The sequence below is a fragment of the Hibiscus syriacus genome, unplaced genomic scaffold (assembly GCF_006381635.1).
Source record: "Hibiscus syriacus cultivar Baekdansim isolate YM2019G1 unplaced genomic scaffold, ASM638163v2 tig00112352_pilon, whole genome shotgun sequence".
Lineage (NCBI taxonomy): Eukaryota > Viridiplantae > Streptophyta > Magnoliopsida > Malvales > Malvaceae > Hibiscus > Hibiscus syriacus.
This window is the reverse complement of record NW_024063312.1, coordinates 149905-166356: the sequence shown is the minus strand read 5'-3', so window position 1 is coordinate 166356 and position 16452 is coordinate 149905. Positions and strand designations below refer to the sequence as shown.

The following is a 16452-nucleotide window of genomic DNA, read 5'->3' as shown; positions in this document are numbered from 1 at the left end:
TTATGGCCAAGCAAATCAACCACATCTTCATGTTGGACAACCCCATGATTGAACTTAGCTTAATAGGGACATTGAAATTCACATTTGTTTATAAAGACGGTATGATACCCAATTTTAGAACAAATTAGCTTAATTTAGTTTTATTTTAGAGAAATTGTTGGAATGTATTTCACTATTAAAAGATTTGCCTACAAGATAATCGTTAGGGGTGTGTATGGTTTGATTTGATAAATTTCTAAAATAGTATTTTGATTTTCGGTTAAATTAATTTTGATTTTTGATTTTTTATATTAATTTTGATTTTTAAAATTTTATATTTTATTTTAATAAAATAACTTTTTTATGACTTTCAAACATTATTTGATAAAATTTTAATTTTTTCTCATAAATATTTCTAAAAAAAATTAATTTTAAAAAAATAATTAATAACTCATATATAATACTTTTATGTATAAAATGATTTTCTATATAAAAATTAATTTTAAATCAATTCAAGTAATTACAATTCTTCTATTATGGTTAATCGACCGCTTCTTAACAGTTAGGTTACGAATAGAAAAATCTCGTAACTGTTATAATGGTTAACCGACTGTTTATATTTGTACAGTTAATCGTCCATGAACAATCCTAGTATTGCGCATATCCTTATACTATAACGAGTAACATATTTTGGTTTTTGAACTATTAAAATGAGTATATATCTTTGTTCGGGTTTGAATTCAGACATTCTTTTATTATAAAAAAAATTATTATATTTGATTTATACAAATGAATGTAATAATTTAAATATATTATAAATAAATAAGGTAACAAATAAAAAAGAAATTAAAAATATTAAGACATCATTTACATACAAAACAGCTCCTACTCCTACTCCTACTCCTACGCCTACTCCTACGCCTACTCCTACTCCTACTCCTACTCCTACTCCTACTCCTACTCCTACTCCTACTCCTACTCCTACTCCTACTCCTACTCCTACTCCTACTCCTACTCCTACTCCTACTCCTACAGTTCGAAAGATGAACAGAGTCACATAGATATAGTCTAAAAGACTAATACCAACATCCTCAAACGTAGACCCTTGTCTCTAAAATCAACGTATCCTTTTGTAAATGGTGAAGGTGGAGATCATGCTGAGAAACATCAGCAATACGGCGGCCAACAACGAGAGTGCCACCGCACTTCCGATGTGTCGACAGAACTTGTCGTAGACGTTGCAGATTTTGTTCCACCGAACATGGCTGTTACCCTTTAATCCGATGTAAGCGACACTCCCAGCTGCGCCGGTTGCCGAGGCAACAATCCCTACAAACACCTGCATCATATGATCAAAATTGGCTTAGCATCGAACTGATTTAATTGGCTTAATTTAATCATAACAAATCATTAACCCTAACTCAATTTAATCATAGCAAATCAATAATCCAAACATCTAATTCGAATCCGAAATAGTCTAAACTCAAAATGTCTCGAACAAATAACTAAAATGAACAAAACAATTTAGAATCAAAGAGGTTTGAAAGGAATATATGTGAGCTTACCACATCCAACAATGCGAAGGCGAGCAAGATGGTTTTGGTCTTGGGGGACACCGAAATTGATGCCAAAGTCGTAATAATACCGTATAAGCTTGTTAGCGACAATGCTGCAATAAAGTATCTGCACAAATATATAAAATAATCGAACATAAAAAAGAGTTTTAAGGCATACAAGGAAAATTAAAGTATGAATATGGAGATATGATCTTTTAAATCTTCGTTCAAAACTATATATCTCTATGTCGAAAATATTTTATTTTTTAGTTATATAGTAGTAAGTCTAGACTCGGATACATATCATATATGACATGTAAAGTTATGTTCCATTTAAACAAAAATTAAAATCGAACATAAATTATAATTTTTTTATGAGAGTTAAAATATAATTTCATCAGATATTCGATACAATTAAACTCGAATCAGAGTAATTCAGTATGGATGAAAATTACGTAAATTAGGCTTACATGAAAGCAGGTGAATGGTTGAACTTGGCTGAGAAAGGCACCCTAATGTTAGGCGGCAAGCCTGGAACCGGAACCATCTCGGTTTGCTTGCTAGTAGCCATCACCACCACAGCACTTACGGAAGCAGCAAGCAACAGCACCCGAAGAACAACATCAAGAGCAGAATACTTAGCGGAAGCTGCCGCTGGATGCAGCAGCGCCGCTTCAGATGCTGGTGTCGAGGCCGCAGTCCTTTTCTCGGTAGTTTCCATGGTTTTAGCTTAACAAGCAAGGCAAATGGAGGGATATGAAAACAGATGAACATATGGTATTTATATATGAAAAGAAAATAATCTGGCTGTAGTTGCCTGCACGCCTATCAAATTTGATTTGTAATTTCAAGGGTTGATTATTCCTTTTCACACTATAATGAGGAGTGGATCATTAATTTATTCAACAAAAGTTATATATATATATATATATATATATATATATATATGAATGAGTTATTATTACAACAACAACAACAAAACCCAATTCCCATATGTATGGGGTAAGGGGGAGGTAGGGTAGTAGGCTGCCCCCAACGCCAGGTTGAGAATAGCTTCCGTGAAAGACCTCCGGCAGTCAGAAAATTAAAAATATAGATAAAATGCAATGCATGTATAAATAATTACATAAATACATAGCTAAACAGTATTCATATGCAGTCATTAATATCATATGTGCTTCTGTAATGGGAGTAATCCCTGCAAATAATCCCTACGAAAGAGTCTCTGCATATAGACAGAAACCTAAGACCCGGCTAAAATTAACAGCAGAAACATGATGAGAATGATACACATGAGACAACGATAGCAAGCCCAGTTCTAATATTTCATAAATACCAATAACAGAAAAGTATAAAAAGTAAAAGTCAAGGAAATAACTACAAATGCATTTAAAAGAAGACAAAGATGATACACCCTATAGATGTGACCCACACTACTCGACTACCCTAGTCTTAAGCCTCCATAATTTCCTATCATAGGTCATGTCTTCGGTAAGGCCTAAATCCCTCAAATCAGATCTCAAGCAGTCATCCCACTTCCGCCTTGGTCGTCCTTTCCTTCTGGCACCGTCGACTGTAATCGACTCTACCCTCCTGACCGCATCCGACGGTAGTCGCCTAAGGACGTGTCCAAACCACCGTAGTCTTCCCTCCCTCATTTTTTCGGAAACAGACATCACCCCTAAGGACATCCTAATAGCAGAGTTTGTCGTCATATCCCACAGAGTCCTACCACATGTCCATCGAAGCATTCTCATTTCTGCGGCCTCTATCCTCCTAACGTGATCCTTCTTGGGTGCCCAACATTCTGATCCATACAACAGCGCTGGTCTTATTGCCATTCTATAAAATTTTCCCTTAAGTTTTAGAGGCACCTTCTTGTCACACAAAACTCCAGTAGCAGCCCTCCACTTTAGCCATCCCGCCTTTATACGGTGTGTAACGTCATCATCTACACCCCCATCTTTATGTATCATAGACCCTAAGTACTTGAAACAATCCTTTGAGGGAAGAACGTGTCCTTCTATGCATACTTCTACATTTTCATCATTTTGGTTCCCACTGAAGTTTGAACATAAATACTCTGTCTTTTCAATATTGATCCTTAAACCTTTTTCTTCCAAAGCAGTCTTCCAGGTAGCCAGTCTGCTATTCAACCCAGATTTGTTTCAGCCACTAAGACAATGTCGTCAGCGAAAAGCATACACCAAGGTACACCGTCTGGTGTCGCACAATAGATGTCGTCCATAATCAAGGCGAAGATGTAAGGGCTAAGAGCCGACCCCTGGTGGAGTCCGATTTCCACCGGGAATGCCTCGGTGTCGCCAACTGTAGTCCTGACGTAAGTAGTAGATCTACAGTACATATCACGAATCGTCCGGATATAAGCAGTTGGTATCCGTCTCGTTTCCAAAGTCTTCCAGATCGTATCGCGAGGAACGCTATCATAAGCCTTCTCAAGGTCAATGAACGCCATGTGAAGATCTCTAGACTTTTCCCTATATTTCTCCATAAGCCGTCGAAGTAGATGAATCGCCTCCGTGGTAGACCTGTTTGGCATAAAGCCAAATTGGTTTTCCGAAACCCTAGTGACTTGTCTCAACCTAGCCTCTATCACCCTTTCCCATAGCTTCATGGTATGGCTGAGTAGTTTAATACCTCTGTAGTTACCACAACGTTGGGGATCTCCTTTATTTTTATAAATTGGTATCACCGTAGACTCTCTCCACTCCTCTGGCATCTTGGCAGTCTCTAAAATAATATTAAAGATATTGGTCAACCACTTAACTCCCTCATCTCCTAAGGCTAACCACACAGTGATAGGAATTTGATCAGGACCGACAGCTTTCTCCCTTCCCATCTTTCTAAGAGCCATTTTGACTTCCTCAAACCCAATCCTACTTGTAGGGCAGTCATTGGCCGTAGTATGATGGTCGGCTGACCCAACAACGATATTATCTCTACATAGAGAGGCACCGTCATTAAATAAGCCAAAGAAGTAACTACCCCAAACCTTCTTAATATCCTGTTCTTTCGTTAAAAGAACACCATTGTTGTCCTTAATTAACCTAATGTTACCTAGATCTTTTTTCCTAGTCTCCCTAGATTTTGCAAGTCTGAATATGCCATTTTGTCCTTCCTTAGTGTCTAATCTCTTGTACATTTCCTCATATGCCTTATCCTTTGCTTTAGCTACCGTTTTCTTGGCTTCCCGCTTTGCCTCCTGGTATCTTTGTTTAGCTCCCGACCTTTCTTCGTCGTCATTGCATTGAAGAAACTCCTTGAAGCAAGTTTGTTTTGTCTTCACCTTAGTTTGGACTTCGTCGTTCCACCACCACGATTCTTTATGTACCTTGGCCTTCCCCGTCGACAACCCAAGGGTTTTTTTGCCCACCTCTCTGATGGAATTTGCCATATTTTTCCATAACATATCTGCGTTATTTGAGTTTGTAGTTTCAAAACCTGTATTAGACAAAAGCTTACTCCTAAAGTCATCAGTTGTCGCTCCATGTAAGTTCTTCCAGAGGATCCTAGGTTTACCCAGTTTAGCCCTCCTATGCGTGCTCCGCCCGTTGGGTACGCGGAACACCAAAACCAACAATTTGTGTTGTGATGCACATGCCTCTTCAGGGAACACCTTACAGTCAATGCAAGCCCATCGTTCCCGATTTCTAACCAAGATGTAGTCGATTTGGGTACAATGTCCCCCACTGTGAAACGTAATCAAGTTCGCATCTCTTTTATTAAATAAGGAGTTAGTGATCACTAACGTGAGCAGTAGCAAAATCAAGCAACGTACGCCCCTCATCATTCCTGTTACCATAACCGAAACCCCCATGAACACCGTCATACCCGTCGATTGCACTACCTATATGGCCATTGAAGTCTCCCCCTATGAAAACTCTTTGGTCCTCCGGGATGCTCCTAAGTACAATATCTAACTGATCCCAGAAGCAACGTTTCTCCCCTCCCCTAGGCCAACGTGTGGAGCGTACACTGAAAGGACATTCACCACTTCCGCTTCTATAATAACCTTAATCATCATGATCCTATCCCGGTATCTACAAACTTCAACAACATTTTCCTTGAGACTAGAGGATACCAAGATACCCACCCCATTTCTAGCGTTATCTACTCCTGAATACCACAACTTGTACCCATTACACTCTCTGGCGCGAGCCCCTTTCCACCTAGTCTCCTGAATACATGCAAAATCTATTTTCCTATTACTAAGTACGTCGGTCAGCTCCAGCAGCCTAGCATTTAATGTGCCTACATTTAACGAACAAACTCTAAGTCTAGTCGAATGAGTTATTATTAGATATATCCACCTAGTCTCCTGAATACATGCAAAATCTATTTTCCTATTACTAAGTACGTCGGTCAGCTCAGCAGCCTAGCATTTAATGTGCCTACATTTAACGAACAAACTCTAAGTCTAGTCGAATGAGTTATTATTAGATATATCAATATAAAATCTAATGCCAAATTCAATTTTTTTTTAAAAAATATATATAATTTTATCAAATCTAATCGAAATTTATCGGATAACGATAAGAAACTTTTTGTCACCGTGGTGGTTACAAATTGGGTGCCGGCGAACTTCAACCTTTGACTTTGACAAATTGGGCAGAACCGAAGCTACTCTGCAAAAGTGAGGCTGCGTTCATAAAGGAAACCTTTTTAATAAAGAATTTAATCCATTTCTTTATGGATTAAATACTGTTTAGGTTTAAGGTATAGTCGGTTTTTTAATTAAATAAATTATATAAAATTATAAAAAAATTAATACGACGTGATTATATATCAACTTAAAATTAATCGGTTAATTAATTTATTTAAATATATGACATATATTTTATATATTAATATATATTTAAAATATTTAACCGAAATATCACTAAAACTAAATCTAGAAGTTCCAAAATCTATCTAAAATTAACTAAAAGTTCAACTCAATATGGATGTTTGTAGACATTTGATGAAAAGTCAAAAGCTAGTTAAAAGGGCATTTTTACCTAAATAACACTAAAAATAATTTTTTAATTTAACATTTATTTTATTTTAATTTCTAAATTAACATCTCGAGTCTAATCAAGTTCAGAATATGTCTTTAACTATTCAAATCAATAATTTTAATTAGATATTTTCAAATCTCGCATTATTTAAAGATTAATCTTTTTCAAATATTCAAATAAAACCTTTAAACATACAATCATCAGATGATTGAAATAATGTCCATACACATAATTAAATACACTATTACAAAAACTTCATTTTATCCTTTAGTCAGAATAATAAGTTTAAATTATTTGAATTAACTAATGACATTATAAGACAGTTAACTGAAATAATAACTAAATCCCAAATTTGAGCATTGTAGAGGGATCAAAAACATAATTTGAACTAATAATGATAGTCAAGGAAATGATCGTAAAGGGATCAAATCATCAAAAACCATGATTTTACGTGATAATAATGATTGAGGATAACAAAAATTAGTAATTATAATCGCTTATGCCATCGTTTTATAATTAAGGTTTGATTATTAAACGTTGAATGTCGTTAGTTTGATGATGCTAATAAAAAATTATCTTTTATTTTAATTCCTAAATTTCAGACAAAATTCAAGCCTTAAAATTTGGCATCCAAAATTTGATTTTGCATTTTTTCATCATGAAAGTTTATTATATTCGATTTACATAAAAAACTTAATTTAAATTATGTTCATACCTTTCCAAAAACGAGAAACTCATGATTTTTTAAAAGCTATCAATTTGGACGCCATAAGGTGTTTTAATCTTCCCTTTGTGAAATTAAATCACGAACTTTAATTTTATTTGATTTAACAATTAATTATTAAAATTACCCTGTTTTTTAAGTAAGTACGTCGTGAGGAGTACTCGTGGAAGCAGAACTTGCTCGTCAGAAGAATGAAGAAACAGCTAAGCAGCTTGCGGGTGGACTTGGGAATCTGGTTACTCGAGAAAAAACTTCAACTTGCAGGGAATAGGTTCAAGCCTATAGGATTAACTGACGAGAGTTGGTTTTTTAGAAGACTGTAGTCTTCTAACATATACCTCTAAGTTTGCTACTCTTACTTTTTTTACTACTAGGATCTCGTAGCATCCATAGAAAATGATCTTTTCGTCCACAAGTGTTTACCTGTTTGTATTGGTTGGCCAGAAATTTATAAAGTGTATCATGTTTATTACTAACTGTAAAATAAATTTGCAGTAAAATAACAAGGATTTGATCTCTAGCATAATAATAAAAAACACTATAAATTATATAAAGGACATTTTTATCACGAACAGTACCTTCAAAGAAGTATAGGTGCATCGACCCCATCAAGAATGTTGGATCATAGTTTCAGATTCTTTCTTACTAGTAGGAATGACAATGATTGTCTACCAACAGAAAGGATCCTTAAAACGAAAAACAATATTGTGACTCTTTTTTGGGAAGAGCCATTGTGTTGTATAGAGTATAACAAAGAATGTGAGAACCACAATTAGTGGGTTAATCCGGTCCTTCCATGCTACATGTACATTTTGTTCCACTCCACGATGTTTTATCATTATCTTGGATAAAGTAATATTATAAAGGTATATAATATTTATATTGAATTGAAATATTAAATGATGGAATCTAATGTAACTTCTAGATAAATATAATTATCATTTAAGAATTATATTAGGAATATTTAGATTAATAAAGAAAAAGAGAGGTTAGACAAGTGTGAGTTAGAGGTTAGAGGTTAGAGGTTAGAGGTTAGAGATAGAGAAGAGAAAAGTATTGGAGTAAGTGTATTATAATAACGGTCTACTCTTGTCAATGACTCTAAACTTATATAAAAAGATATTATCATCACATCGACAATCGTATCTACTAACTAATGAAGTAAAATCGTATAATGAGTTTTGTATTTTTTTTAGGGGAGTGGGATTATGGTTTAACAAACAAGAACACTCACATTTTCTTCCAAAAGTTTGTCTCTGTCCATTATTACCTACAAGAAAAAATTGCAGTAAGATAACAAGCCTCCAACCTCTAAGTTGCATGATAATAAAAAAACGCTATACCTTCCCCATCATGGTTGTTGGATCATAACTCTAAATCTTCTTTACGAATGTAACCATGCTTTTCTGCCAGTTAGAAAGATCCTTAAAAGAAACAACATAATTTTTGACTTCTCGGGAGGCTTTCCCGATGGTATGAAGCCTTCAAAGGATGGGTTGGAGTAATAAAGGGATGAAATTGCCGCTGAAAAATAAACAACTATAATCTCAATATGTAAAGTTTTATACCAATAGTAATAGCACTTATAGCTACGTCTAGCGTACCCCAATTCATTTTCTCTCAAATTCAAGTTTAGCATAGAGGAAGTTTAACAGTTAAATCATGCCATAAGCCATGTAATGAGATCCAAGGTGTAATACCTATTACAGCTTTCCCAGAGAAAATATATATGAGACATGACCTTAAATGGTTGATTAGTGTGGCTACACAATCCTAAAGACCATTGAGTCGTATATAGTATTCAAAAGAATGTTAGAACCACTATTAGGAGATTATTGTAATCCTTCTATACGCATATAACTTTTTTTTGACTTCACGGTATTCTATCAATATTCTAGTAGCGGTAAGATAAAAAGTGGTAGTAAAAGGTGTATAATTAACTTCAACACAGTCAGTAAGGTTTGAATTTGAAGATTCTCCATCATCCTGCGTTGATACATCATTCTATTGTGCAAGTTTGAAGAAAGAAATGATAGACATCACAAATTTGATCATCTTCCTGATTTTAGTATTTGTTATATAAAAAAAGTAGCTTTATAAATATTTATACCATATTTTTTAAATTGAAATATTAAACTAATTATCTTGAACATAGTCTAGATTTGAAGATTCTACATTAGCTTGAAGTTCTTCATTAGCTTGAATTCATCCTATAGTTGGTGCAGAAGCACCATTCTCTGGTGCTTGAAGTTTGAAGAAATTAATGATACACATCACAAATGACCTCAAGAACTTGCTAATCTCCATCATTGTAGTACATTGCAAGAAATAAAGGTCAAAGTCTTTCAAAATGAAAACCTAAATTGAAAAGAAAAGAGAAACATGATTGAAAGAGAAAAAGACCCAAGGAAGGGAAGTGTTTACCTCTGGATTGTAAGAAAAAAGAGAGGGAAATGTAAGGGAAAAAAAGCGAGTGGAGATTTTAAAGCAATATTGAAACCGCCCGTTTTAATATTTATACCCTTTAACTTTTGTCCTCATTTTAATTTAATCTTTTTGGCTTCTTTTTATTTATTTTCACCTAATTAATTTTTATTTTTTGCGGATTGATCTCTTAAAATGCATGCATTGCTATTTTTACATATCCATTTCGTTAATTATTAGTTTTATTTATTTTATAATTATTTTAATTTTTATTTACATATATTTTTCTTCTTTTTACTATGTCAGTTTTAAAAGATTAATGTGTTTTTATTTTCATTTTATTATATTTAATCTATTCTCGTTTTTAACTATGATCTCGATAAATATGCATATCAGATTTAAAAGTGTTCTATTATACTCGATCCAAAATAATCGATAAAGACTCTAACCACATAATGAGTTTTTCAAAGAGTCAACACAATTTGAACAATTGAAAGATGATTTCGACATTATTCTTTACATTACTCGTAAGAGGACAAAAAAGTTAAGGATCAACAATTACAGACGACCGTCAAATACAGGATGTAAACTCTCGTCAGTTAATCCTATAGGCTTGAACCTGTTCCCTGCAAGTTGAAGTTTTTCTGTACTAACCAAGGTCGCTTTCTCAGATTCCCAAGTCCACCCGCAAGCCGCCTAGTCGTTTCTTCATTCTTCTGACGAGCAAGTTCGGCTTCCACAAGTACTCCTTACGGCGTACTTACTTAAAAAAAAGGATAATTTTAATAGTTTATTGTTAAATCAAATAAAATTAAAGTTCGTGATTTAATTTCGCATAGGGAAAGTTAAAGCACCTCACCACGTCCAAAATTCATAGCTTCCAAAAAATACGAGTTTCTTGTTTTTAGAAAGGTGTGAACATAAATTTCAATAAAAAAAAATTTTTGGATGGGGTGAGGTTGATTGAAAAAAATATTATAGTAGCCAATATGAATTATTTAAAACAACGAAGGACTAGAGTATCGATAAATAAATAGTTAAAGGACTAGATTAATCCATGGCTTAAATTGAAAAACCAGCCGACACCGGTGGCGGCACTGAACGGAAAACAAATGCTCAAGGATATAACAATTGCAGATGACACTCGTAAGAGAAAGAATCAACCTTGAATATCCGTCAAAATCGTCATCAAAATCGACCTAACAAATTCTAATCGTTTAAGATGCTAAGCTAATCAGACGGTTAATTCTCTTTCAAAGAAGAAAATGCACAAGAAAAGAGAGTTAAACATGACCCAAAACTCGAACGACTCGACTCGCTCCCTTGGAACTCTTCCCTTCCATCGAAGAAGAAAACGAAGCCTTCTCTCTCTCACTGGCTCTGGGGACCTCGATGGAGGGTAGCCTTCATAAAGAAAAATGCAAGATCCCATATTTTTCGTTTTGGTTGATCGTGTTAAATTTTAGAGCTTGGTTATTATTACTTTGATGTTTCTGTTTATTTTAGTTTTAACAAGGTAACGATTAGGCTTAATTTTGAATAGCAAGTGTTTTTATCTGTTCCCTTTTTTCACTTAACATTGGCTTTGGTGGTGAAGGGATGTTTGGGTTTATGGGGTTTTAGGTTGATGGAGCTTGGTAAGTGTTTAGTTTATCATTGTTGTTTTTAAGGGATTGGAGCATTAGACTTCAAAATTAGTTGATCAAAGTGGTCATTTAGGATAACTTTTTGTGATTTATTTGCTTTCGATACATTTCTAAGGACCTAGGTACCTAGTAGAGTCTTTTTTAGGGTAAACTATAGGGGCCACCCAATTATGATAAAAAAAACTTTTTGACCATTAACGTTTCAATTTGATCAATCAAACCATTTAATTATTTAAATGGTTCAATCAAACCACATGTCTTTAACTTTTAACAGAGTAGGTGGCGTGACAGTTAAAAAAATTGGTATAAGTTTATATTTGATCCTCAATATTTATACATCTTATCAATTTGATCATAATTTAATTCAATTAAAATAAATTTAATATCTAATTAGATGGTGACACGTGTTACTACCGGATTTGATTCTATATTACAACATTTGTTTATATATCTATTCGACTTAATGACAGAAAGAAAAAGGTTAAATTTAAATTGGGAAGCACATGGATTCAAAGCAATGATGAAATTACCTTAACCATTAAGTCTAATCACATTTGAATATAATTTATAACATTTTTATATATTTTTAATTTTTTTAATAAAAATATTTCTTAATTTCTATTTATTTATTATAATTTAACAGTTATGAAAAATAAAATATATAAAAATGTATAAATTATGGTTAATAAAAAAATTAATCATTGTTTATTCCATTAACAAAAATTAAAAATATATAAAAAATATTATAAATTATAGTTAATAAATACAAATTAAGAATTATTTCTTCTATTAATTTTTTTAAAATATATAAAAAGTTGTAAATTATTTTTAATAAATAAGAATTAAGAATTATTTTTCACATTAACAAAAATATAAAAAAATATAAAAAAATATTATAAATTATATTCAAATATGTGATTAGACTTAATAATTGAAGTGAATTCATCCTGGATTTAAATTCATGTGCTTCCAATCTACATTTGCATTTTCACTTTTTCTTTTATGTCGTTAGCTGGAATAGATATATAAACATGTTGTAATGTAAAATCAAATGTGGAGCTTAGCTTGGTGGTTTGGCCGCGCGCATTCCATGCCAATTACCTTGGTTTTTGTCCCACTAGCTGCAAAAATCACCATAAGTACCATTTGCCTCCATTATTTTCACTTTAATTGGGTGGTGACTTGATTGGATGAAAAAAATCATTTAATTAAATAATTTAAAATTTATAAATAAATCATTTCAATCATGTATTGACACATGTTATCTCCTAATTGAATAGTTAAATTTATTTAATTGAATTAAAATAGTGACTAAATTGATAGAATGTGTAAAATAATCTTTTATCATAGTTTGGTGTTCTCCATGTAGTTTACCTTTTTTTTAATTACGATGAATGCAGGCTTTCGTTTCCTTGAATAGATTGATGAATATAAAAAATGGCTGTCTCTTTTTCCCATATGTATGGGGTAAGGGGGGAGGTAAGATAGTAGGCTACCCCCAACACCAGATTGAGAGCAGCTTCCGTAAGAGACTTCCGAATTATGAAATGCCCTCCGTGGGACTCGATCCCACGACCTCACGGTTAAGAACCTTGTGCTCTATCAACACCAGATTGATGAATATACATATGGTTTAAACGTTCTTGGGGCTAAAAAGAAAATATCTAGTAAAAAACAAAAATCAAAGAAAAACAAACTTGGGGAAGTCACCGTGGGCTCTGGTGAAGATTGTAACACCCCGAGTTTTCCCGAATCTGAAACCTAAAATTTAGGGATTTTCCTTCAAATCCTTAGAAGTAATTTAGTAGCCTTTTTATAAAATAATCAAAACCTTTGATCATTCTCAGTAATCCTAATAAATTTGAGAACTTATGCGTGATTTACCCATTTTTATTTTGAGTTTAACCCTAACCCTATTTATATCAATATCAGCCGCTTTACTTCCTCTTTTCCTTTTGTTTTTTCCTTCCCCGCAGTAGCTGCGTCCTCTCTTTTCCTTACAAGTAATTTAGTAACCTTTTTTATAAAATAATCAAAACCTTTGATCATTTTCAGTAACCCTAATAAATGTTGTGTTTAATTTTATTCTTGTCCCTGAAGCGCTCGAGAGTGTTTATGATTTGTTTAAATGTTGAGTGGTAGTACGAGATAACTAGAGTTTGAATTTACTTGACAGTATGTGATAATGATATTAATTTAATATATGTGTATATATATTGAGAGCAACATTTGTAAATATAATCTTTATACCTATATTAAGGGTGAAGTGCATCACAGTTCGTTAATTATTAAGGTATTAAAATTTATAAAATGATTTTTGATTGATTTTTTTTAGTATAATCACATGTATTTGATTTATTGATCAATTTATCTAAATCGAGTGTTATAGAAGTAAGAATGACTCTCCATATATAATTTGCTCTCACAAATACCAAAATTTACGCCATTATCCCTACTTAAAGAAACTAATAGCCCATCCCCATCCTCTAGACCTTAAAGAATTCTTGTTCACAATTCATCTCATAAAACAGACAATTAACTCGACAAAAATGTGCAGAAAACTAGGTTTAATTCTATCTCAAGTCCTTGTATTCCTTAAACATTTGAAACTTATCCTTTTTATACTCTGTATTTATTTTATGGTCTAAAGGCTTTACAACAATGTCGTCCTTTTTATTGGAATTGTAATGTATCGTATTGTGGTATCCGATATTTGTACTATGAAAATTAAAATTCAATTGATGTTTATATGAATTATAGGTGTTATCCACCTATTCGTTTAATGATTTAAGCAGATATTAATCCTTCAAACCGATTGTAGTTTTAGGGGCTGAACCGAAACCTCTGATTGGTCCAGAACATTCCCGACAAGTTTATAACATATATTTAGAAAAAGCCCGATTAATGATATATATTTAAATTTAAAATGTCAATTAATAATACTTTTAATTAAACTTTAATTTTTAGTTTATGAATTGAAAGGAGAGGGACTAAAGGCAGAATTACACCCAATAAAAACACATAAAGAAAGGACGACATTTTGTATTTTTAGATGCATTCTTTGTTTGCAGAAGAAAAACGATGAATTCATTGTAATTTTTTTCCTTTAGTTTTCAACAATGAATGATGTAATCCATCAGTTCGATAATCAAAACCAAAACAAACAAAAGAAAACAAAATTACCCAGAGAAATCAACGTCCAAAATCTTCAGCAAACCATCAAAAGTAGCACCATTCTCACCATCGCCGCCGCCGGCCAATCGAATCATCCCTTTTATATCTTCATCAGAAGCCGGAAACCCAGCCCAATCCATATAACTTTTCAAATCCTCGTGGCTCAATCTCCCATCTCCATCTTTATCCATCACTTTAAAACATCCTCCATCACACCATAACCCGACGAAACCTTCTTCTTATGCCCTCCCAAAACGCGCTCGAATTCCTCGTACTCTACCAAACCATCCTTGTTCAAATCCGCCAGCGAAATCATCGTCCCGATCATCTCGTCGTTGTCGTTGAAACCGTTGGAGAATCCGGCGTAAAATATCCTCAAATCTTCCCTGCTTATCTTTCCATCGCGGTCGGCGTCGAGGATCTCGAATGCCGATCTGAAATCCGTCCCCGTAACTCCGCTATCCGGCCTATTTAAGTTTCTCTCCGACGGACACATTCTGTTTTAGTAATTTTTGTTTTCCTCTGTGCGTTGGGGAGGGCCGGGGGGAATTCAATTAGTGGTAAACAGCTATGGCTCTGAATACATATTTATAGAGGGAGACACTAGTTGGACCCATGTAAGATTTGTGTGGTTCCACGTGGCATTTTCTATTCGGTAATTACGTATGGGATGACGTTTAGTATAAATACAGAAGCTATATATATATAATACGCTTAATATAAGATTTGGTACTCAAACTTGTCCCTTTTTTCTAATATAGTACTTACATTTTTTTTTCAAATTCGGTACCCGACATTAGCAATTTAACAAGTGATTGATATTTTTTTCACATTTCAAATATCAATATCATTAGATAAAATGAAAATGAGGTTCAATTTTTAAAAAAACAAGTGTGCCACATTATAGTATGTGAAAAATTTAGGTTCAAAATCATATGTTAAACCCAAAATAGTAAGAATAAAAATAATTATAACTATAATTGGAATATATATATAATAGAAGTTAGGATTACTCAGATTTTATGGTTTAGTTTATAGATTGATCCTCATATTTGAAATGTTCTATTTTAGTCATCGCTACATCAATACCAAGTCAATTAGGTCATTCCGTGAACTTGGGTTTTGAATATTAGCTAAACACGTGGTTTGCTTCTAAACACGTGTATCTATTTATGGATAATTTAGGTCTAACATGTCCAAAAAAGTGTAATAATTATATATATGCTTAAAATTTGAAAATTTTCTTTTTTTATACATTGTATCAATTTTATTCGTGCAATAAAGACCTACATACTTAAAATTTGATACATATGTTTTAAGTATGTTTCATGTAAAATTCATGTTATTTTTTTTAACATGCAAGTTGACGGCTAGACTAGAAGCCTAGAATAGTCTCGATATTCTAAGGACTTGATTAAATTTTTTAAAATTAAAGACCAAATTAATATGTGACCTATATTTTGGGGATGTTTGGTGCAATTAACCCTTGTATTTTTCTTAAGGTGTTAGATGATTCTTTTTTCTTAAGGTCTTTATAGCTCACGTGGATTATTGTGATTTCTTTTTATTATAGAGAGTCAAACAAGGATTACTTGGTAGCCAAGTTATCAAATTTGCTACAATTCCCTGCTGAAAATGACTTTGACCGACTATATGGTTCCTAATTTATTGGTAGATATTTATATATTTGTATACAATAATTATGTTTTAATAATCATTATTTATATTTTTTTATAATAATTGTGTTTTAATAATTATTTTTTCAAGATCAAATCTCGACGATCCTTAAAACGAGTTTCAACACCTTTAGATCAATCTTCAAACAATCTTATTCCAACTCAAACGGCTTCAACTTGAACTTAATTCCAATGTACTCTGCAACCGAGTAATCAAACCAAAGGCTTAGCATGATTAATTAATGTATCCAGTCA

The 16452-nt window shown here is 33.0% G+C and overlaps 1 protein-coding gene and 1 pseudogene across 1 annotated transcript; both read right to left on the bottom strand.

Annotated features, from left to right (window-relative positions):
- Nucleotides 1-1059: 1059 nt before the first annotated feature.
- Nucleotides 1060-2272, bottom strand: LOC120178513 (CASP-like protein 1D1). The gene is made up of 3 exons (XM_039184335.1): nt 2006-2272; nt 1545-1662; nt 1060-1318 (listed from the first exon to the last, which is right to left on the bottom strand). The coding sequence occupies exons 1-3, from the start codon at nt 2254-2256 to the stop codon at nt 1097-1099; spliced, it is 591 nt and encodes a 196-aa protein (XP_039040266.1). The 5' UTR covers nt 2257-2272; the 3' UTR covers nt 1060-1096.
- A 12165-nt stretch (nt 2273-14437) lies between these two features.
- LOC120178506 lies at nt 14438-15070 on the bottom strand (annotated as a pseudogene).
- Between the last annotated feature and the right edge of the window lie 1382 nt (nt 15071-16452).

Coding starts and splice junctions, on each gene's coding strand:
- LOC120178513 (XM_039184335.1), bottom strand. CDS start 2,256: ATGGAAACTACCGAGAAAAGGACTGCGGCCTCGACACCAGCATCTGAA. Junction 1,663..2,005: donor AACCATTCACCTGCTTTCAT/GTAAGCCTAATT, acceptor ATATTTGTGCAG/ATACTTTATTGCAGCATTGT. Junction 1,319..1,544: donor CCTTCGCATTGTTGGATGTG/GTAAGCTCACAT, acceptor CATATGATGCAG/GTGTTTGTAGGGATTGTTGC.